At 34.9% G+C, this 23,428-nt stretch overlaps 2 protein-coding genes and 1 pseudogene across 7 annotated transcripts in view; all 3 read right to left on the reverse strand.

The window, feature by feature from the left end:
* The window catches only part of LOC125222599 (cell division cycle-associated 7-like protein), a 95,563-nt gene extending 80,961 nt beyond the window's left edge, over window positions 1-14,602 (reverse strand). Inside the window, exons 1-8 of one of the 4 annotated variants that reach the window (XM_048125314.1) lie at window positions 10,132-10,241; window positions 9,847-9,944; window positions 9,677-9,763; window positions 7,962-8,315; window positions 7,672-7,769; window positions 7,502-7,588; window positions 7,375-7,435; window positions 6,945-7,272 (exon numbers count right to left, since the gene is read on the reverse strand). In XM_048125314.1, coding sequence (XP_047981271.1) covers window positions 7,111-7,272; window positions 7,375-7,435; window positions 7,502-7,588; window positions 7,672-7,769; window positions 7,962-8,132 — 579 coding nt within the window. In that variant the 5' untranslated portion in view covers window positions 8,133-8,315; window positions 9,677-9,763; window positions 9,847-9,944; window positions 10,132-10,241 and the 3' untranslated portion in view covers window positions 6,945-7,110. Of the gene's footprint in view, window positions 1-6,944; window positions 7,273-7,374; window positions 7,436-7,501; window positions 7,589-7,671; window positions 7,770-7,961; window positions 8,316-9,676; window positions 9,764-9,846; window positions 9,945-10,131; window positions 10,470-14,431 lie in introns of those variants that run through there. The other 3 variants (XM_048125332.1, XM_048125322.1, XM_048125306.1) reach the window with 3 other exon arrangements.
* Window positions 4,449-6,577, reverse strand: LOC125204130 (annotated as a pseudogene).
* A 65-nt stretch (window positions 14,603-14,667) lies between the features above and the next one.
* Window positions 14,668-20,622, reverse strand: LOC125222557. Of its 3 annotated transcripts, none has more exons than XM_048125254.1 (11): window positions 20,272-20,622; window positions 19,985-20,082; window positions 19,815-19,901; window positions 19,654-19,747; window positions 19,347-19,574; window positions 18,836-18,978; window positions 18,574-18,756; window positions 18,404-18,494; window positions 18,189-18,321; window positions 15,545-15,639; window positions 14,676-14,803 (listed from the first exon to the last, which is right to left on the reverse strand). In XM_048125254.1, exons 1-10 carry the CDS (start codon window positions 20,377-20,379, stop codon window positions 15,563-15,565), a joined length of 1,242 nt encoding a protein of 413 aa, XP_047981211.1. In that variant the 5' UTR covers window positions 20,380-20,622; the 3' UTR covers window positions 14,676-14,803; window positions 15,545-15,562. The 3 variants fall into 3 exon arrangements, with proteins under 3 accessions (XP_047981202.1, XP_047981211.1, XP_047981195.1); XM_048125238.1 differs by having other exon boundaries at window positions 15,545-15,744; XM_048125245.1 differs by lacking the exon at window positions 15,545-15,639 and having other exon boundaries at window positions 14,668-14,803.
* Window positions 20,623-23,428: the final 2,806 nt, after the last annotated feature.

Below are 23,428 nucleotides of genomic sequence, written 5' to 3' on the forward strand. Positions count from 1 at the left end.
CATTAGCTTCCTAGAACAAAAGAAGAATTATCCCCTACGAAACACGAAGTAGAGTTTGTTTACAAAAACATCATAATGAGTTATCACAAATATCATGCAAAGGAGTATGTGTGCTATAGTAATAATATTTACTTCTTTATCGGAAAAGAATTACTCCCTCCGTCCCGGCTAAGATGACCCATTGCTTAGCCGGCACGGGGTTTTATGAGTTATTGGTTAAAGTGTTTAATTGGAGAGAGAGAAAGTGAGTTAAATATTAAAGTAAAGAGATAAAGAAAGATGTATATTTAAATAGGAGTGAGAAAAAGTGACTGAGTGTATTAATTGGAGAGAGAAAGTTATCAGAAAAGGAAATGTGTCATCTTAGTTGGGACAAACTAAAAAGGAAAACGTGTCATCTTAAGCGGGACGGAGGGAGTGGTATAAAACGAAGATGGTTTCTCACCTCCAATCACCCCTCAAACACTTAATACACTTATTTTCTTACCGAACTATATTTTATCCAAGTTTTAAGCACGGAGGGAAGGAGGCACCTGATAACTGAAGCCCTCATTGGCATAGCTCAATCCAAAATCTCTTCTGTTCTTCCTTGGGTTATTAAAATTTTATATTCTTTTAGCATGTAGAAAAACTATATAGAACATAGATCAAAGTCAAGCATGGTCTCTTAATTATCAAATACGCTATGTTTTTATTTCAAACTCAAGAAAGCAGAAAAGCTCCTATTATGTTTCAATTTAGGAATAAGCATATTGAAATAGTAGTGACTTAGAAAATTAATAACGGTACATCTAACCGATCAAATGTAATTTCCTTTGTTAAAAATGAAGTAGAATGAATTTGTTTACCTTTCCTTAAAATTTCACAACGATCGGACAATGTTTGAACCTCCGATCGTGTACAAAACCAACGTTGCTACTGTTGAAATGATAGCCACTTAAAAGCTTAGTATCAGAAGATCGAACCGTTAAAATTTTGATCTACTTTTGTAGGAATGATACTTTATGAGTATACACCTTTGGTTAAAATTTCGTAACGATCGGATATTGTTTGGACCTCCGATCGTGAAGGAAACTAAGACTATCTCTTGTTTGGCAAAAATGAAAAAGAAAGAGAAAGGGAGAGAGAGAAAGATATGTTGTGAGAGAGTGAGAAATAAAAAGATGGAAGCGTGAGTGATAGTGCACACTCTTTACTGTGTTCTTTTCTGTTGATGGACTTATACAATTATTTTTGAAGTGGGCTTGGATGAATTAATTTGTTGGACTACAACTATATAAATTTTGGGCTGGAATAAGATAACACGTGAGCCCATGTCTTTAATTAATTACTTGGGCTTAATTTTCTTTCGACTAGTTTAAATAAGTGAGTTTGCATGATTTGAAATTCTCGGATTTACTAAATTAATTAATCTCTCTCGATTAATTAATGTCAATAATTAAATCTTCGGATTTAATTAAAGCAAAATAGTTAACGTTTGAAAGAACGAGAAGATAGGATGCATATCATAGGTGCATATCACCTGCTTGTAAATAGATTATTATCTTTTATTGGACAAGGTCTATCGCACGGAATTAAACTCCAAGTGAGTTAATATTGTTATACGGAGTCGGAAGCATACGAGGTGGACTTTTCTATTCTACATATAAATGTGGATAAAAATATGAAGTACATTTGAGTTAATATTTATTTACGCAAATAATGTTGTCTTGCCAAAAATGATTTGTTTTATGTGATGTGATGCCTATCTGCTTTGGTTATACCGAATGTGCTTGCCAGATACGACGAATTACAGAAAGAACTTAGATTGCGCAATCGAACATTTAAGTATGAGAATTTGGTAAGCTCGGGCTTTTATGAAAAAACTGTGAGTATTACTGTGATTGATGGCTTGACACTATTTTAAATGTAAAATTGTATTTTTTGGCAATGTGTTTCACTAAGTACTTTTGTAGTCAGCCCTGCACGTATCTATATGTGCAGGTTGAGTTGTGATAAAGTGGAGGGTGCTAATCCAAGTGGGGCTTACTCCTGTGTCTATACAGTACTCTCGGAGGCTCATGTCTTCATACATGGAATCGCGTTCAATTGTTTCTGATGTCCAATAAGCAAGTTAAATCCTGCTTTCCCCTTATGACTCTGGCAATTAATAAACAGTATTGTATTAACCTTTAACTCGAATCTGTATGATCGAGCGTATCCTATTTAGATATTCGAGATGCTTCGTAATCAGGTGAATTGTCCATATACCTCTTCTAAATTTCCACACCTAATCACGGTTAACCGAGTTTTACTATTCTTAGTAAATGCGGTCGTGAAACCACCCATCAAACTAAAATAATTTCACAACTCAATCTTATATTACATCTTATGATTATTTTGTCTAATAAACCGAACATCCACTTATAGAATATAAATTATAGCCTGGCGGAGTTGGTTTACCCTTTAGTCTTGCTGCTTTGAGGTTGTCGATTTGAATCCCAGCTTCTGTGACCTATATGGTACTCCCTCCGTTTCACCATAGTTGAGTCATTTTTCCATTTCGGAAAGTTTCTTCATAGTTGAGTCATTTCCATATTTGGTAACTTTTTACTCTCTCTTACTTTACTCTCTCTTACTTTACTTTCTCTACTTTATTTTCTTTATTCACTTTATACTTTATTCTCTCTACCTTTTCCTCTCTCTTACTTTTTTATCTATTTATTTGACGCACTCAATATTCTTTTCTAAAACTCCGTGCCGAAAAGTTTCGCCTCAACTATGGAGAAACTATGGGAGTATTTTTGTGCTATCTCCTTAATATTTTATGCTCCTTATGTACAATTTCTCTTAATATTTTATGTTTTTATTCATTTTATGTGCAATATATTTTTTATGATTATTATTTGTGGTTTTCATGAAAAATTGATAAAGTAAAAGAGAATGAATAAAAAGTACTTAAGATGATTTAGGAAAGAAAAAAAAGTAAGAGAGAGAAAGGGAAAATGTGAATAAAATATGAGAAAATGTTTCCATTTTTGAAATAGGACAAATTTTCGTTGATCCCATAAAATGGCAAAACGAGACTATTTTTCGTGGGCACTAGTTATAACAACAATTATCGTATGTAACATTTTCCTATTTATGTCTCTCGCAATTCCCTTATTTGAAAAAGAAGAATATTAACGGTTACAGTTATGACAACTCATTTTTGTTTTTCTGACAATACCGACACTAATTATACACCAATTACCATTTTTCTCATCTCCTATTTATATATCTCGCAATTCCCAATTGTTCATTGTGTTTCTAGCCATTTTAAACTTTTTCGTAAAATAGTCATGACAACTGCTTAACGTAAAATAGTCATGAAAGTATTTTAGTGACATAACGGCTCTAATGGTACTTATTAAGCTTAAATCCTATAACTCCCGTTCCTAACCCAATTTAAATTAGTACTATTATCAATTTATCATTGTTGGATGTAAATAAAGGGTATTGGAAGTGACAATCGAAGAACAATTCAAGCAATTTTCATCTAATAAATAAATGTCTGACTCTGCATCGATTTTTAAACAAAAAAACACTCTATAATTCCACCAACGATAATGGATCACCACTTCTCAATTCATTTTTTCAATTTTTTAATTTTATCATTCATGTTTCACTTAATTTGCAGTTGTACTATGTAGTTAAATTATACTCCATCCGTCCATTCATAAGTGTCCTAATTAGTCATGGCACAGGTTTTAAGAAAGGTAAAGAAAAGTGAGTTTAATAAGTTATTGGAATATGAGTGTCACTTATATATAATCTTTTTATAATAAAATGCGAGTGAAATAAGTTGGTGGAACGTGGAGCCTACTTACTATTTATGGTAAAAATAAAATATGACTATTTTGGACGGACGGAAATAGCAAAATATGACTCTTAAGTTGGGACGGAGTGAGTATAATTAAAATAAAATTACATTAAAATTCTAAGATCACGTAAAAATAAAAAATATACATAATTAAAATCTTAAAATTATAAATTACATTAAGTCTCATTTACTATTTTTACGTGTCCATGAAAATAGTCTTATTTCAAAGTGGAAATATTTTCTTATACTTTATTCATATTTTCTCATTTCCTTTCTTACTACTCCCTGTGATTTATAGTAGTGGAGGTATTTCTATACGGCACAGAGATTAAGAAAAATATGTGTAGTGTAATTAATTAAAAAAACTTATAAAGCACGAGAGAGGAAAAAGGAGATAGAAGAAAGCAAGTGAGAATCTAAAACGATATGGGTTATTGGGTTGAGACCACAAAGTCTCCTTATTCGGTTATAGGAATTAGCAAAAGTCCAACATCCTAAAATTCATGGTAAATAAAGAAGGCAGATTTCACATTTTTTTCTAATTAATGTATCATAAAATCGTTTAATTTGAAGCCAAACTATACATCCTCATATTATGTATTCATATATAGTTGGCTATGCCTTGTTTTGTTTGGATGAACAGGTAGACTCTCACGATTATTCTATCGATATTTAGAGTTCATAGATAGGTAATAAAGTTAGTTTGGACTCCTGAAGTAGTACAATAAAAGTCTAGCTATATTTTTCTCATAAGCATGAAAAGCTTGCTTTAGAGGAGCTGCTGCTCATGATCACGCCATTCTACGAGAGCCAGCGTGTGGCGGCCACCACAAGCGACCAGGGTCGCACACCAACTGCCTTCTTCCGCACTCAGATCCTTAGGAGGAGGGATGTTTATAGGCACTTCAGCTGGATGCCCGGTAGTTGCTTTCCGTCCATAACCTAAACGCCCATGGTCTCCTCGTCCAAACTGAAGTGATTCAGAATTCGTTGTCATTATGTGTGATAAAGTTTATTTATATATGTCTAGAATGTTTGATTTTTAAGTGAAGTCTGCAAAAACTCATCGAGTACATGCGACCATCCCATGTTAACGCAACAGAATGCGTACCTCCACAAGACATCTGCACTCCATAAGCATGTGGTTGAATAAAACATCTTGATTTGTTTCTCATCAAGACTTGAAACTCAAAACTAGTGATTTAGCGTAAAGGTGTGAGGATGTGTGGGAAAACCTGCACTGTTTCGTCGGCTACTTGAAGTTGAACCCTTTGAGGAACCATTTTGCTGCTCTTGTCATCTCCAAAACCCAGTCTTCCATGCTCCCCTCTACCCCACCCATCCACCTACATCAATATTCCTTATGCGCAGAAAGCTAAGAAATTGGATAGAACACCAATTTGACCAGAAAGCAAAGGAAGCTAAATTAGGGGTAATCCAATGAGGATTTTATCGCCATGGCATGTAGAGCTATTATGTGGAGAATGAAGTTACATACTTACATGTAACGCAATAGATAATGGTATATACATTGGCAAAGCTTGCCTTTATATTCATCCAAGACATGGTTAGACAAAAGATTAAGTTCTAAAGCTCAAATAAATGGACGTAAATATAGACGGGGCTCAAAAATCTTACTTCTCACTCATCAGTCAATGCAGTAATGCCATCCTCCTGCAGCAATATCAACCTGCAAAACCAGGTGACGAACAAAATCAGGATAATTATTCATCTATTAGTTTTCCTTTTTTTTTTTTCTTTGGGCAAGGAATGTTCAACAAATTATCAGTGAAGTGATTAAACAGAAAAGAAAATAGCCAACGATTCTTAAATTCATTGGTATATCTGACAAATTATGAATCTAAATGGCTTCAACCACCGAAAATGGTATATCCTCTTGTTGGCTAAGTCGTTGCAATATCTTTAATACAATGGTGATCTAATCATCTAGAGAAAGAAACAAAAATCAAAGGATATTGATGATCTTTTTTTCATGTATAAAAGCAATCATCTTGAGCAGTGAAGTTATGTGCTCGCAAGATGTAAGAAAAAGCTTTTAGGAGATATATCAAGGTCGGGACACAAACCAAATTGAGATCGGATAGTCCATTATCAAGCCACTACAGTTCCATTATCAAGAAGGGCCAACTTATGAAATGCTTCAACTGCAATAACTCTCACGCTGGCTAGGCCTTGCACTCGGACTGGGGTGAAAATTTGTTTTCTACAAACAAAGCAAACCCATGGAAAACATACGAATATCGCAATTAGATAACAAACAAGATAACGAAATTTCTGTAAACTCTAAGCAACTGCTATCAACAAAAGGATCAAACAGCATTAAAATAGAAATACTATTGTAGACTTCAATGCATGGGAACGTAAATATCACCGGGAGGCCATGGTTGACCCCATGTGCAAACATGTCCTTCCCGTGTTAGGACTACTGAATGCGTCCCACCAGCAGCTAGTTACCTGAGGTGTGAGAAAGTTAGACATGTTGACATTAGGTAAAATCAAGCATAAAGCCAGCATATCTATGAGGTGGGACATGCTAGTGAGAGATTAAAAGAAATAAACTTATAATAGGTAATATATACATGTGTTGGAAAATATGAGGCGGGACATTTGCCCCTCCTTTGCTAAAGGTAGATCCGCCCATGGACAAAGGGGTACTATATTATGTTCGCCATAAATAAGAAAAAAAGCCAGGTACCTGTACCTGCAGCTATCCATCCAGCCCTACCTCCTGTTTCAACGACAATGCAACTGCCAACATCTCTTAATAGGTGCAGTGGTTGTAGTGGTTTGAAACTCTATTGTTGCTAATTCTCTTTCAGCTACGGTTTAAGATTGGAGGGAACTGATTAACAAGTTTTGCTATAGCCTCTTGCGATTAGAAATTTTTCTATTTTATCTTTTGTTTTTTTAGTCCAGCACCAATCACATGTAATCTATCACTCTCTAACTTTCTACATATATAGGGGTTGGTTCCATAGTGAGAATTACATTTTATGTAAGAATGGGAGAACACCACCCGGAGCATATAATATTTTAATGATATAAATCACCACATTCGTCGTAATATTAACTTCATTACAAAAAGTGGAATTTTCATCTACGGGATTCAATCCCGGAGTGATGCATTTGTCGTCGATCTCCATGCTCATGTTCTAAATTTAAATAAGTATTCTCATTTGAATCTCTTCAAACACACACACACACAAACAATAAAAAGTACAAGTATAAATATTACAGAACTTATCAAGTCAGCACAATTTGAATGTTTGGCCGGTTTCCACTGGCAGCACAATTTCTTCACGAATAGTGTAGCTGGTTTCAGCCAGTTTAGAATGTTTCATTCTCTTCGAAGAGGTATTATCATCTATATCCAAACTTTCCTTCCCTTTCTTTCTAGCAGATAATACATCCTGTTAATTTTCAGAAGCACAACATTAGATAAAAAATAATGCGGCAGATCACAAAATCAGCAAATGTTATCTTTAAGGCCCTTTCCAATCGCTTTTGCTAACCTTTCCAGTCGCTTTTGCTGCCCTGGTAAGTACACCCATGGGTTGAAGGCCCTTTCTCCTCCTGAATGACACGGATGTACAACAGTAAAACACCAGAAATCATGGATAAATAAGTCATAAAACTCACATGCACACACTGCAATTGCAAATGCCCCTGCATTTCGGGCACTTCCATTCCTCCAAACTAGCTACTTCCTCCACCTTTTCACCGTACCTGAATCCAAGAACTTCAATTCACTTTCCACTTCGAGTACCTCAATCAAGAGCTAATCCTAGTAAACAGAAAACGTTTAGAACCTGTTCCATAGGCATCTGCAACACATCTTTACTGAACAGGGTTTCTTCTTCGTAAGATTCTTGCATGCTGCTGCGGGAGCCCTGGTTTTTTGACGACACTGCAGCAATGAGTTTACATGTGAGAAAAAGAAACGAAAACCAGTTTAGGCACATTCATGTCCACAGCTATATGAATTAAAGAGTGAAGTCAAATTCTGTAGCTCAATGACCAGATCCATCCAAGCCTAAATGAAATGCTATAAATAAAAAACAAAAAGGAATCAGGAGTTTTCGATATGAATAGGACTTACCTGATGGCAATATACTCTGTCACCAAAATTACTAACTTGGCTACCGGCATCCGATTTTCCGGTTGATTTAACGTTCTTTGCCGATGGAGACGCCACATAATTACCTAGGGATGCTTCAACCGCCATATCTGTGTAGTATTCAGATATCCAACACCGGAAATTTTCCTTCATTCTGAAATCTGAACTTGCCGGCGCTATGGTTTTGATGGTTTCGTAATGTGCAGCCGCGACAGTTCTCAATACTTATATCGGCAGAATTGGGAAATTTTGCCGTAGAATCTTTCGAAGTCATCTGCATTAAATTTCCTTGCCGATTCCTTTTCCCGCCTTCAAGAGAAATGGTTGTCTTTCTATCTGTGGATAGGAGTGAACTGTCAACAGAGGCGTACAGTAATAATATATCACACTGAATTTATTCATTCAAAATTAATTATTAACACAATAAAAATAATACTCCCTCCGTCCATAAAAAATAGTGCAATTTGTGTATGACACGGGTTTTAATGTATAATTGGTAAAGTAAGAGAAAAGAGAAAAAAGTAAGAGAGTAGAGAAAACGTAAGTGAGAAGTAGTGTTAGTGGAATAATGTGTAGGGTTATTATTTAGGAAATGCGTATTTACTTCTAGTGAGATGCACTCTTGAAATGCATATTCCAAATACTCCGTATTCCGAACACACATTCAAGGAACGTGTAAATAGTGCTCCCTTAGCTGAAATGCCTCTTGTAGCCTCATGGGTTTTAGAAATCATCATGGGTTTGAGTGTTCATGTCATCATCACATCCATTTCTAGTCATGGAATATTTTAGTAGGATATATAATTAAATTATTACATGGAACAAAAATTTTAAGATGGATCTAAGTTATAACATGAATATTTAAATGAAAATTTTAGTTTTTATATTTTTTTTACATTCTAAAAATGTTTATTTTATCAAGAAAAATTTTAAAAAACATTCTTAATATTTTATTATAATTTGAAGATAATTTAGTTATGTATATTATAATAAGAGATTAGTTGTATCAAATCTATTTAAATATATGAAACTTCATCTAATTTTAATATTTATTTATTCATTATTATGATACAACAAATTTTTTTGCAATCAACTGTCCCCTAAAATTAGGGACTTCAGAATGGCACGATTTTTAATACGAAATTGTTAAAGTATAAAAGAGATACTACAAAAGAAAAAGTAATTGAAATATTATTTGTGAAGAATGAATCCACCCATAAGAGTGAAAAGTTGCCAAACAGGGTAATGGGCTAATTTTGTAGAACCAACCAAAATCGAAAAAGGAGACTACTGTTTAGTGACAAAGGGAATAGAGAGTAAAAACTTAGTTTAGTTATTGAAATTAGCTTATACCCTCGTCACTATTTTCTCTAGCTTAGGTAATAAATATATAATACTCCGTACTATATACACTGATAAGGTCACCATGATTTATAACTCTCTCCATCACCTTTCTCCAAAGGCCTACAACTTCAATTCTAAGAAAGAATAAATGACTTAACGAATTTGAAAAACTAGTTACGCTTTCCATGTATGCATTTTTGAAACACGTTTTATTGATTGCATCAATCAAAATTAAACTATACATGCATTGGTAAGTACACCCATGGGTTGAAGGCCTCTTCTCTTCCTGAATGACACGGATGTTAAACAGTAAAACACCATACGATCATGGATAAATAAGTCAGAAAACTCACAAGCACACACTGCAGTTGCAAGCGCCCCTGCATTTCGGGCACTTCCATTCCTCCAAACTAGCTACTTCCTCCACCTCTTCACCATACCTGGATCCAAGAACTTCAATTTACTTGCCGTTTCGAGTACCTAAATCAAGAGCTAATCTTAGTAAACAGAAAACGTTTAGAACCTGTTCCATAGGCATCTGCGACATATCTTTACTGAACAGGGTTTCTTCTTCGTATGATTCCTGCATACTGCTGCGGGAGCCCTGTTTTTTTGACGACACTGCAGCATTGAGTTTACATGTGAGAAAAAGAAACGAAAAACCAATTTAGGCACATTCATCTCCACAGCTATATGAATTTAAGAGTGAATTGAAATTCTGCAGCTCAATGATCAGATCCATCGCAGCTTAAATGAAATACAATAAATAAAAAGTAAATCGGGAGTTTTGGGTATGAAAAGGACTTACCTGATGGCAATATACCCCGTCACCAGATTTACTAACTTGGCTATCGGCATCCGATTTTCCGGTTGATTTAACGTTCTCTGCCGACAGAGACGCCACAGAATTACCTAGGGATGCTTCAACCGCCATTTCTGTGTAGTATTCGGATATCCAACACCGGAAATTTTACTTAATTCAGTTTTCTTTCTTATGAAATCTCCGGCGCTGTGGTTTTGATGGTTTCGGAATGAGCAGCAGCGACAGTTTTCAATATTTATATTGGCAAAATTGGGAAATTTCCCTAGAATCTTTCGAAGCATCTGCATTAAATTTTCTTTGCCGATTCCTTTTCTCGCCTTTAAGAGAAGTGGTTGTCTTTCTATTTTAGCTCTGGTCTGTTTAGGAATGATCTGTAAACTTCATAGTCTACTCACATAAACACACTGAATTTATTTATTCAAAATTAACTATTGACACAATAGATATAATAATTTATTATATTTTGATTTCATTCTCATTTATACGCATATTTATAACTTTATTACAGTATTTCAGATTTTTAGTTACATAATAGCTCTAATGATACTTATTAAGCTTATAGTATCCAATAGTAATTCCCATTCACTCCAATTTAATTTGCAGTTGTACTATGTGGTTAAATTATATAATTAAAATAAAATTATATTAAAATTCTAAGATCTCGTACAAATTTAAAATATACATAATTAAAATCTTATAATTATAATAACCATGTCCCATAAAAATATGTTCACTTTCCATTTTCGTCCGTCCCATAAAAATATGTGCATTTCATTTTTGCAAAGATATATCAATTTAATAATGTAGATCCAACTATCCACTAACACTTCTTTAACTACCATTCTCCCGCTCTCTCTTATTTTATCATACCATTCTCCTCCTCTCTCTTACTTTACCAATTTTGGCTTAATTTTCATGCCATACACATTGCCCATATTTTTATGGGAAGAAGGGAGTATGATTAAACATGTAAATAACGTGATCAAAATTTTAGGATTAAATAACTAAAATTGAAATGACTCATTCTTCGTTAAGCAGTTGATAAGGTTATTTGACAAAAATAAATTAAACGGCTAGAAACACACGATATAAAGTGCAGGACATGTAAATCTTTATTTTTGTATTGATGTTTGCACTATGTGTAATATAAAGTCATATGTAACCAAATGCAAGTGAACGGATCCAAAATTTCCATAGTGGGATATTCGGTGCTTGCATTGTTTGCAACCTAGATAATAGGGGATTGCGAGATAAATAAATATGAAATGATACATATGACAATTGTTGCTATAACTAGGGTCCGCATTGTCATAAAAGCAACAATGAGTTGTCATAACTGCAACCGGTAATACTCTTCCTTTTCAAATAAGCAAAAAAACTACTCCCTTCGTCCCAGACTAATCGAAATGTTTCATTTTCGCATGTGTTTTGGAAAATGATAATAAATAGTTAGAGTGAAGAGAAAATAACGTAAGAGAGAAAATATTGTGAAGAGAGTTTTATCTACGTTATTCTCTTTCTTACTTTACTTTTCTCTCCGCTCTAACTATTTATTATTAATTTTGCAAGACATGTGTGAAAATGAAACATCTCGCTTAGGCTAGGACAGAGGGAGTATATAATACTTAATTGCGAGAGATAAAAAATAAGAAATGATACATATGGTAATTGTTGTTATAACTGGTGTCGCATTGTCTATAAAAGCAGCATTCAGTTGTCATAATTGCAACCGGTTATACTCTTCATTTTTGAATAAGCAAAAAACTAGTACTTGGATTGCAAGAGAAAAAGAGGAAATGATACATATAGTAATTGTCATTATAACTAGTATCAACATTGTCAGTAAAGCAACAAATAGTTGTCTTAAATGCAACCGGTAATACTCTTCCTTCGAATTAGCAAAAAAATTATATAAATTCTTTAATTTTTGCGTATTATATTAATGATTCAAAATTTTATAATACTATTTTGATAATTCTTCTATGCTTCTTCAACAAAAAAAAATCATGATGGAATTAAATTCTAACTCAAATAACTATGCAAAGATAGCAAAGATTTATTTATATCATGATACCACATATTATAAATCTATAATGTAGAATTTTGTAAACAATCGTAATTCTAAAAAGTATAATTCACGTAAAAAAAATCTAAACAAAAACATAAATGATAAATTTGCAATATATAATTTGGTAAATATATATTTCATCCGTTCACGAAAAATAGTCTCATTTTATCATTTTTGTGTGTGCATGAAAAATAGCCTTATTTCATTAAAAGGAAACATTATCTCATACTATATTCACATTTTCTCATTTTCTCTCTTACTAATCTTTATCTTCACTCTCTTACTTTTCTCTTTTTACTATCCTATTTAATTTACTTTTTCACCCCATCTCTTAATTTATTAATTTCTCATTAAAATATATGTTCACAAATAAAATTATTTTTCGTGAACGGAGTAGGAAGTATAAAAAGTATATTTTCACATAAAATGAATAAAACTATGAAATATTAAGAAAAATGTAAAATAATTAAGGAGCATAAAATATTATAGTGATAGTATAAAAATACTACTCCCTCCGTCCCACTAAAGATGACCCACTTTCCTTTTTGGTTTATCCAACTAAGATGACTCGTTACTAAAAATGAAAACAATTTTATCTTTATTTTATTATTTCTCTTAATTTACTCTCTCCACTTGGCACACAAAATAAAGTTGTATAAAATCTCGTGCCCCCCAAGAAATGGATTATCTTCCTTGGGACGATTGCGCACAGAACAACTAGATCTGAACTACTAGGCCAAGTAAAACAAGCAGAAACAATAAACATTCATAACCATGTAAAATTCAGAACATCACGTCTCACATCCACAACTCCAATCAACAATCCAACATCCAATCAACAACAGTAACAACTCCAATACGTCAGATCCATACTCCTCAACTCCGATTCAACAGATTCTCAACAAATCAAACCCGATCAACCCGATCTCTACTCCAATTCAAACATCAATTGCGAAAAGCATTAAATCAGTAAATACCAACAATTAAAACATCTGAAACAACTAAACAGAAAACATAAACTTCCATAGCAACGATACGTAAGGTTCAATACGGAAATGATAAACACCGAGCTTCTAAAACATCGAAGCCTCGGCTCAAAACAACGGAAAACAGTAAATTGTATCTTCGCCCTTCACAAGGACGGTGTTACACCACTGTAAATGAACTAGACTACCATCAATATGCCAGAATTTAACCCATAAATGCTTAAATGCGTAGAGAATTGTGTGTGAAGTGATGAGCTAAGAGCGGAAAAGTGAAGGTGATGAATGATGATTCATTCTTCGATCTCTTTCATGTTGTCTCTATTTATTGCTGAGGCTCGAACTTCTAGGGTAATTCTTCTGCTGAATTGTCGATTTTTCCCTCCTACAAAGTCCTTCAAAAAGATATTTTCCGCTCTCAGCTGCTTCCTCGATCTCCTCGGTCAGGTTGCAGACTGGCTTCTTCACTCCATTTTCCTCCGATTTCCTCTACCTGGTGGATTTTTCCTTAGTTTCCCAGACCTGGCAGATTCTCTACGCACCTAAACTTAAAATGTGTATTAGTTTATGGAAATCATAGAATTTAAACCCATAACCGATCCAAGAAATTGGCCTTATCACCCATTCATGGCATTACCAACCTTTCCAGTCGCTTTTGCTGCCCTGGTAAGTACACCCATGGGTTGAAGGCCCTTTCTCCTCCTGAATGACACGGATGTACAACAGTAAAACACCTAAAACACCAGACGATAATGGATAAATAAGTCAGAAAACTCACATGCACACACTGCAATTGCAAACGCCCCTGCATTTCGGGCACTTCCATTCCTCCAAACTAGCTACTTCCTCCACCTTTTCACCGTACCTGGATCCAAGAACTTCAATTCACTTTCCACTTTGAGTACCTAAATCAAGAGCTAATCCTAGTAAACAGAAAACGTTTAGAACCTGTTCCATAGGCATCTGCAACACATCTTGACTGAACAGGGTTTCTTCTTCGCAAGATTCTTGCATGCTGCTGCGGGAGCCCTGATTTTTTGGCGACACTGCAGCAATGAGTTTACATGTGAGAAAAAGAAACGAAAACCAGTTTAGGCACATTCATGTCCACAGCTATATGAATTTAAGAGTGAAGTTAGATTCTGCATCTCAATGACCAGATCCATCCATGCATAAATGAAATACTATAAACAAAACAAATGAATCAGGAGTTTTCGGTATGAATAAGACTTACCTGATGGCAATATACTCCGCCACCAGAATTACTAACTTGGCTACCGGCAGCCGATTTTCCGGTTGATTTAACGTTCTTTGCCGACGGAGATACAACAGAACTACCTAGGGATGCTTCAACCTCCCTTTCTGTGTAGTATTCAGAGATCCAAGACCGGAAATTTTCCTTCATTCTGTTTTCCTTCTGAAATCTGAACTTGCCGGCGCTGTGGTTTTGATGGTTTCGTAATGTGCAGCGGCGACAATTCTCAATACTTATATTGGCAGAATTGGGAAATTTTGCCCTAGAATCTTTCGAAGTCATCTGCATTAAATTTTCTTTGCCGATTTCTTTGTCTTTCTATCTTAGCTCTGTTCCGTGTGTAGGAATGATCTGTAAACAGAGGCGTACAGTAATAATATACCACACTGAATTTATTCATTCAAAAATTAACTATTAACACAATAAAAATAATAATTTCTATATTGACTTCATTCTCATTTACACGCATATTTATAACATTATTAGTAGTAATGGCTCTAATGATACTTATTAAGCTTAAACCTTATAATTCTCATTCACTAACCCAATTTAATTAGTACTATTTCCATAACTGAGTCTTAAAAATTAAGGGTATTGGCAATGACAATCGAAGAATAATTTAAGCAATTTATCACTCATAACAAACACTCGAGTAACTCCTATAACTTCCATCATTACAAAAAAAAACTTCTCTTTTAAAGACACCAAAATTGAGACGCAGCAACTATGGTTTGAAATTTTTAAAAAATAATCATAATTTATAGCCACCCAAAAGGAAGCGTGTCTAAGTTGAGGGAAAATTATCTTAATCTTTTGTTTTCTAGGACTCTTCTAGTTGTGTCTCCTAATTTTAGTTTGGACACACAAATTAGCGTCCTTATTAGTATTAAAAATGTCTTAGCGGTTCTTTTTGTTGTAGTGCATACTAATTTCTACGAGTGCATATTCTCCCCAGGCATCTTTAAGATTCACAACTGTCAGAATTCGACTCGTGTACTTATAAGTTTTCCGATAGTGTTCTGTGGTGCTGACCATAATTCTAAAAATGCAACTAGGAAAAACCTACAAAATTTGAATGAGAATATAGTTTACCTTGTAGTAATATTCTTCTCAATTTCTTTTTTTTCCTTCAGCAATGAGAGCAAACCATTTTTCATGTAAGGTAAGAGTATCCTCTTTCCCAACATCTAGCGGTAGGAGATTATAGTTAGCCATGCTCAACAGCAAATAACACAATAAAACAGTTGCCATGATAGTGGGATCTACTCTTGTAGCATCAGCGGTCTGATGAACTGATTTAAATGATAGATAGCATCAAAAGGTTAAACAAGTTTTTGTTCCCGCATAGATTTCATAAACTGTGTTATCAAAAGTTGAAGCTACAATTGCAATTTATTATGCCAGAATCATACTTTGCTGACAAGTTGGAGAGGTTATGCGATAAGCAAAGCAAAGTAAGTATTAGTTACACAACACAATACTACAGTGGTTTTGACTCCCACTCAGCATTGAAATTTATAGAAAGGTCAAAAGATTGATTAATAGGTATGCTGAAAAATCAGGGTTGAGGATACAAGCAATAGGAGACCAAACATTCTGAAGAGCTATTACGTTAAGACAATTCTCATGCAGCACATTGCAAAGTGCTCGCTTGCATGAAATTGACCTGTAATTTTCAGGACTAATCATGCCAATAATGAAATAGAAAGGGTTCTTTCAAGAAAATTCTGGGTGTGGGTACCCACATCCATCGGGCATAGGTACCCGCTGCTGGTATTCGGGGCATCTGAGGGTAGGGGGAATTCTCGATTTTTTGGGCGAAGGGACCCACAACTTTTTTGTAATTTAGAGAAAAAATATAACATAGATTTCTGAAAGGGGAATATTTTTTTGACTTATAAATATGGAAAAAACGCATTTGGAAAATGCGTTACTTCTGAATCCAGATTCGTCATACTCCAAATACGCATTCAAGGAACGCTTAATTAGTGCTCCCTCAGCTGAACGCCATATTCCAAATACACAACTAAGGACGCATTTTCGGGTGCAGGTATCAGTGGCTTGTTTGTAATTTAGGGTGAAAACAAAATATATATTTCCGAAAGGGGAACAATTTTTTACTTGTAAATATGGAAAAAACGCATTTGGCAAATGCGTATTCACTTCTAGTGAGACGCATTCTTGAAATGCATATTCCAAATACGCCGTTATCTGAAACACGCATTCAATAAAAAGTGATTGAAGTATTATTTGTGAAGAATGAGACCCACCCCATAAGAGTGAAAAAGTTGCCAAACAGGGAAATGGGCTAATTTTGTAGGACTAACCAAAACAGAGAAAGGAGACTACTGTATAGTGACAAAGGGAATAGAGAGTAAAAGCTTAATTTAGCGATTGAAATTTGCTTCTACCATCGTCACTATTTTCTCTCGCTTAGGTAATTATCATTGATAAGGTCACCATGATTTATAACTCTCTCCGTCACCTTTCTCCAAAGGCCTACAGCTACAATTCTAAGAAAGAATAAATGACTTACGAATTTGAAAACTAGTTACGCTTTCCATGTATGCGTTTTTGAAAAACGTTTTATTGATTGCATCAATCAAAATTAAATTATATATGCATTAAGATACGGTGTATTTCTCAAGTGTGACATATACACTGGGTGGATAGAGGCAGATGGAGGCAGGAATTTGTAGTTGCGAGGGGAACTTTACATATGAAAGAATTTTGAGAATTTGAGAAGGGGCATGCTAGTGAGAGGATAAAAGAAATAAACATATAATAGGTAATATATACATTTGTTGGAAAATATGAGGTGGGACAATTGCCCCTCCTTTGCTCAAGGTAGATCCGCCCATGGACAGAGGGAGTACATATTTTATGTTCGCCCTAAATTAGAAAAAAAATCCAGCGGGTATCCATTTTACCGGCCCTACCTCGCTACCTCCTGTTTCAACCACAATGCCATTGCCAACATCTCTTAATAGGTGCAGTGGTTGTAGTGGCTGAAACTCTCTATTGTTGCTAATTATCTCTGAGCTAGGGTTTAAGATTGGAGGGAACTGATTTACGAGTTTTTCAAGTTTATAATATGACTGTGGCAGATTTGGGTCGTTTCTAATATTTTCATCCACCTTTGTGTACATGCCTGTTTTGACATAGTGCCGCAGTTAATAGAGATGCAGTAGATTAGATAGAGATGTTATGTAATGTTTGTGTTCTGATATTTAGTTGATTAGGTTAAACTATTGTTCGGTTGATATGGGTCTAGGCTTGCATTAAGGTTTGTTAGTATTTTATTTATAAGACTATGTTTCCTCTGTTGCATTGATCAAAAATATAATTTAAGAGATCAGCGTCTATGATCATGCCTCTTGCGATTAGAGATTTTTCTATTCTATCTTTTGTTTTTCTTCTGTTCTTTTACGGCACCAATCACATGTACTCTATCACTCTCTAGCTCTCTACATATGTAGGAGTTGGGTCCGTAGTGAGAATTACATATCATGTAAGAATGGAAGAACACACCCGGAGCATATAATGATATAGATAACCACATTCGTCTTGAAATTAACTGCATTACAAAAAATGGAATTTTCATGCATGGGATTCAATCCCCGAGTGATGCATTTGTTGTAGAAATGGAATTGAATCTCTTCACACAGACACACAGACACACAAACACGGACCCGTGTTTAACAATAAAAATTAGTAAAAATATTACAGAACTTACGCTTCAAAAGCATTGCCTCTGACTCGAGCAGCTTTCCATGAGCTTGCTCTGCAGCAGATCTATTAAGAGAAACAATTGCTTCCAGCTCCCCATCCCTAGCATCAATAGCTTTGGCAGCGTCCTCTTTTATTTTCTGCTTCAAAGAGAAGAGGAAGAAATTTGACATAAGTCTAGTTTCACAGCTGGTGTGTTTACTGATGACAATGTTTAATTACCTCGCCTTTTGCTTCAAAAACCTTATGTATAGCTTCTTCTGCCTTTTGGTCAAATTGTGTTTTTTGGTGTTTTATCCAATTTCTTAGCTTTCTGTGAATAAAAGAAAATCAATCAAGGTGAGAATTAAAGAGGGAGTGGCATGTATAACATAAAACAGAAAGATTCTTACTTCGTGCCAAGAGCATGAATGCATAGTAGATTTAAGACCCTAAGCATTTCTGAAGTATTTAAAGCGTCATGGTCGGCAGCCTTCTCTAAATAATGCTTCCCCAACATTTTAAGAACATGTTCAGATTCAGCAAAGCATTTCTTTAGCACACTGAACCACGAGTTCGGATTCGGCTTCGCAACCCTATACACAAAATGGAAAAGCATTTATTCCAGCATAATAAATTCTGACTTGTCAATTGTTACTAAATCAAGGGACATACTTCTCTCCCTCTTCCTCATTAATTACTGATAGCAGGTGTACATGAAACAGGATAGCCGGACATGATCTTCCATGCTTTGCAGTTCGCCCATGAAATATATCTCGGAGGACACATAATGCTTCCCCATCTTTCAATTTTAGGATCTGTTGCACATTAGAGGAAGCAAACCATAAAGATAAGTAAATCCATAGCGATAAAGGTACTTGTAATTATATAATACGGAGATGCTGATTGGAAATAGTGATTACTAACGAGAAAACATTTCAAACAGAAGAACAACTAATCGTAAACCAGAAATCAATATCCTACATGAATACAATAAGCACTGAGAATATTGGGTTCATATGTGAGTTGAATGTTTATGAATACCTAGATAAGGACAGCAACCTAAAAAGATTGAAAATGGGAGATGCAGCGCATTTGTAATAGGAAATCCATATGCATGATAATAGCTTGTTTCAAATAATCATAAGCATCTGCTAATTACTACTATATGAGTAGAGTCACTTGCCTCTCCAAAAACATAACAGAATTCAAGAAACTCCAAAGCATTTCTAACATCTTCTGCAGGTACATCAATGCCAGCCACACTGCTCAAATCTGTTCCCTCTGGCAGCACAATTTCTTTAGGAATAGTCTGGCTGGTTTCTGCCAATTTAGAATGCTTCATTCTCGTTGAAGAGGTATTATCATCTGCATCCAAACTTTCCTTCCCTTTCTTTCTAGGAGATAATAAATCCTGTCAACATCACAAAATCAGCAATTGTTATCTTTAAGGTGCCTACATTTTCCAGAGACCCATTCATGGCATTACCAACCTTTCCATTATCTGAACCCTCAGCAGTTGGCATCTCGGCAGTCGCTTTTGCTGCATTGGTAAGTACACCCATGGGTTGAAGGCCTCTTTTCTTCCTGAACGACACGGATGTTAAATAGTAAAACACCAGACGATCATGGATAAATAAGTCAGAAAACTCACAAGCACACACTGCCGTTGCAAGCGCCCCTGCATTTCGGGCACTTCCATTCCTCCAAACTAGCTACTTCCTCCACCTCTTCACGGTACCTGGATCCAAGAACTTCAATTCACTTGCCATTTCGAGTACCTAAATCAAGAGCTAATCCTAGTAAACAGAAAACGTTCAGAACCTGTTCCATAGGCATCTGCGACATAACTTTACTGAACAGGGTTTCTTCTTCGTAAGATTCCTGCATGCTGCTGCGGGAGCCCTAGTTTTTTGACGACACTGCAGCATTGAGTTTACATGTGAGAAAAAGAAACGAAAAACCAATTTAGGCACATTCATCTCCACGGCTATATGAATTTAAGAGTGAATTGAAATTCTGCAGCTCAATGATCAGATCCATCCCAGCTTAAATGAAATACTATAAATAAAAAAAATGAATCAGGAGTTTTCGGTATGAATAGGACTTACCTGATGGCAATATACTACTTGGCTACCGACATCCGATTTTCCGGTTGATTTAACGTTCTTTGCCGATGAGGACGCCACAGAATTACCTAGGGATGCTTCAACCGCCATTTCTGTCTAGTATTCAGATATCCAACACCGGAAATTTTATCTAATTCGGTGTTCCTTCTTCTGAAATCTGAACTCGCCGGTGCTGTGGTTTGGATGGTTTCGAAATGTGCAGTGGCGACAGTTCTCAATACTTATAATGGCAGAATTGGGAAATTTTGCCCTAGAATCTTTCGAAGTCGTCCGCATTGAATTTTCTTTGCCGATTCCTTTTTCCGCATTCATGAGAAATGGTTGTCTTTCTATCTTAGCTCTGTTCTGTGTGTAGGAATGATCTGTATACAGAGGAGTACGGTCATGATCTACTCACACAGTCACATTGAATTTATTTATTCAAAATTAACTATTAACACAATAAAAATAATAATTTCTATATTGACTTCTTTCTCATTTATACGCATATTTTTAACTTTATTACAGTATTTTAGGTACATAGCGGCTCTAATGATACTTATTAAGTTTATAAGTATGTTATAGCAATTCCCATTCTCTCCTATTTAATTGTTTTTTAACTAGGGTCGGCATTGTCATAAAAGCAACAATGAGTTGTCATAACTGCAACCGGTAATACTCTTTCTTTTCAAATAAGCAAAAAAACTACGCCCTACGTCCCAGACTAAGAGTGAGGTTTCATTTTCGCATGTGTTTTGGAAAATGATAGTTATAAATAGTTAGAGTGAAGAAAAACTAACGTAAGAAAGATACTCCCTCCGTCCCAAGATAAATGACTTGTATTCCTTTTTGGGATGTCCCACTATAAGTGACCTATTTCTAATTTTAGCAAAAAGTCACCTCTCTTACTTTATTCTCCACCTACTTTATTCTCTCTTCTCTCCTCTACTTTTCTCTCTCTCATACTTCACTCTCTCCACTTTAACTTATTTAAATACCATTCCTTAAATCCCGTGCCCAAAAGAAGTAAGTCACTTATCTTGGGACGGAGGGAGTAATATTGTAGAAAAGAGTTTTATCTACATTATTCTCTTTCTTACCTTACTTTTCTCTTCACTCTAACTATTTATTACTCCCACTGTCCCATAGTAGACGTCACACTTTCCTTTTTAGTTTGTCCCACAAAAGATGTCACATTTCCTCTTTTGGAAAAAGTTCCTTCTCACATCAATTATAAAATTATATTTTCACTCACCACTTAACACACAAATAACATCTCCTAAAATCTTGTGTCATCTCCCAAGTGATACATCTACCTTGGGACGGAGGGAGTATTATTTTCGCAAAACATGTGCGAAAATGAAATGTCTCGCTTAGGCTGGGACAGAGGGAGTATATAATAAGGAATTGCAAGAGATATAAATAAGAAATGGTACATATGGTAATTGTTGTTATAACTAGTGTCGCCATTGTCTATAAAAGCAACATTCAGTTGTCATAATTGCAACCGGTAATGCTCTTCATTTTTGAATAAGCGAAAAACTACATGGACTGCACGAGATAATTAAATAGAAAATGATACATATGGTAATTGTCATTATAACTAGCAGTGGTGGAGCCACGCTGGGGCCCCCTCAGCCATTTTCACTTTTCCCTTATATAATATATATATATATATATATATATATATATATATAGGATTGTCTTAAAATGACAACACCTCTAGGATGAGATTTTTTGGCATAATTGAGAAATGAGATGCAATCTCAGCCACTAATTCACAAGATTAACTTAATGTCAACAACTATCACATTATGTCAACACGGGGATATAATTGTCTTTTTATTAAATTGTATTTGAAATCATTTTCTAAAACTCTAGCTTCAAAGTCTTCAAATCTTCAGCATTCAAATCTTCAAATCTTTATCATTCAAATCTTCAAATCTTCAACATTCAAATCTTCAAATCTTCAAATCTTCAACATTCAATAAAATAACACTTATTAAAATTTTAACAACTAAAAAATAACACTTATAATTCACATATCAATACCAAGAATATCGAATGTCAACAACTCGTATTAAAATGTCAACAACTAACAAATAACACTTACAATTCACATATCAATATCGAGAATATCGAATGTCAACAACTCGTATTAAAATGTCAACAACTAACAAATAACACTTACTATTCACATATCAATATCGAGAATATCGAATGTCAACAACTCGTATTAAAATGTCAACAACTAACAAATAACACTTATACTTCACATATCAATACCGAGAATATCGAATGTCAACAACTCGTATTAAAATGTCAACAACTAACAAATAAAACTTACAATTCACATATCAATACCGAGAATATCGAATGTCAACAACTCGTATTAAAATGTCAACAACTAAAAAATAACACTTATAATTCACATATCAATACCGAGAATATCGAATGTCAACAACTCGTATTAAAATGTTGACTCATGCTAAATTTGCAATAAATATGTCACCCACAAGTGAATGGGGTATGTAGCACGTGGCAAGTTGAAATTATCGATCCTCGAAGACTAAATGCCGGCTTGAGTACTACGATGCAACTTTGAACACTATCTAGACTAATAGAAGGGGTTTTTGGGTTTTTTTCTTAACTAAGATCAAAGAACAAGTAAACAAATAGCAAATTAGGAAAATAAAGCAAATAAGGGTAGTTTTCACTCAAATTGGGAAGGTAGGGATATGGATCCGTTGGTATGGATCACGGGTGTTCACCTAGGGATCATGCTCATCTAAATGGTCTTATGTGTGGCTAGGAAGGTCGGGTTAATTGGCTAGACCCCCTCTCGGGTGCACCTAACGCGTTGATCGGCCTCTAATGTCGGAGTCTCCTCCCTACACTTCGAAACCGACTCCTAAAACCTACGGACCCAAGCCCTCTCTCTAGCTATGCCTCTCTCGAGCACATACAACGCACGGAGTTGTTGGTTATTTATCAATCTAATCAAGCATCTCTCAATGGCAATAATTAGAACAAAACATATCCAATTGGTAGCTAATCAATTAGACAATGAAACAAACACAATAACCAACAAAACCACCACAAAAGATATAGATAAGCATAATTCGAGGTTTAACCCATGGATTCCATACAAACTTCACCA

Source organism: Salvia hispanica, chromosome 1, assembly GCF_023119035.1.
Source record: "Salvia hispanica cultivar TCC Black 2014 chromosome 1, UniMelb_Shisp_WGS_1.0, whole genome shotgun sequence".
Lineage (NCBI taxonomy): Eukaryota > Viridiplantae > Streptophyta > Magnoliopsida > Lamiales > Lamiaceae > Salvia > Salvia hispanica.

Excerpts from the sequence above, each read along its gene's own strand:
- LOC125222557 (XM_048125238.1), bottom strand. The coding sequence starts at position 20,379 with ATGGCGGTTGAAGCATCCCTAGGTAATTCTGTGGCGTCCTCATCGGCA. Across the intron at positions 20,083-20,271 it reads AAGTAGTATATTGCCATCAG|TGTCGTCAAAAAACTAGGGC; the intron begins GTAAGTCCTATT and ends TCAATGCTGCAG. Across the intron at positions 19,902-19,984 it reads CGCAGATGCCTATGGAACAG|GTACCGTGAAGAGGTGGAGG; the intron begins GTTCTGAACGTT and ends TCTTGGATCCAG.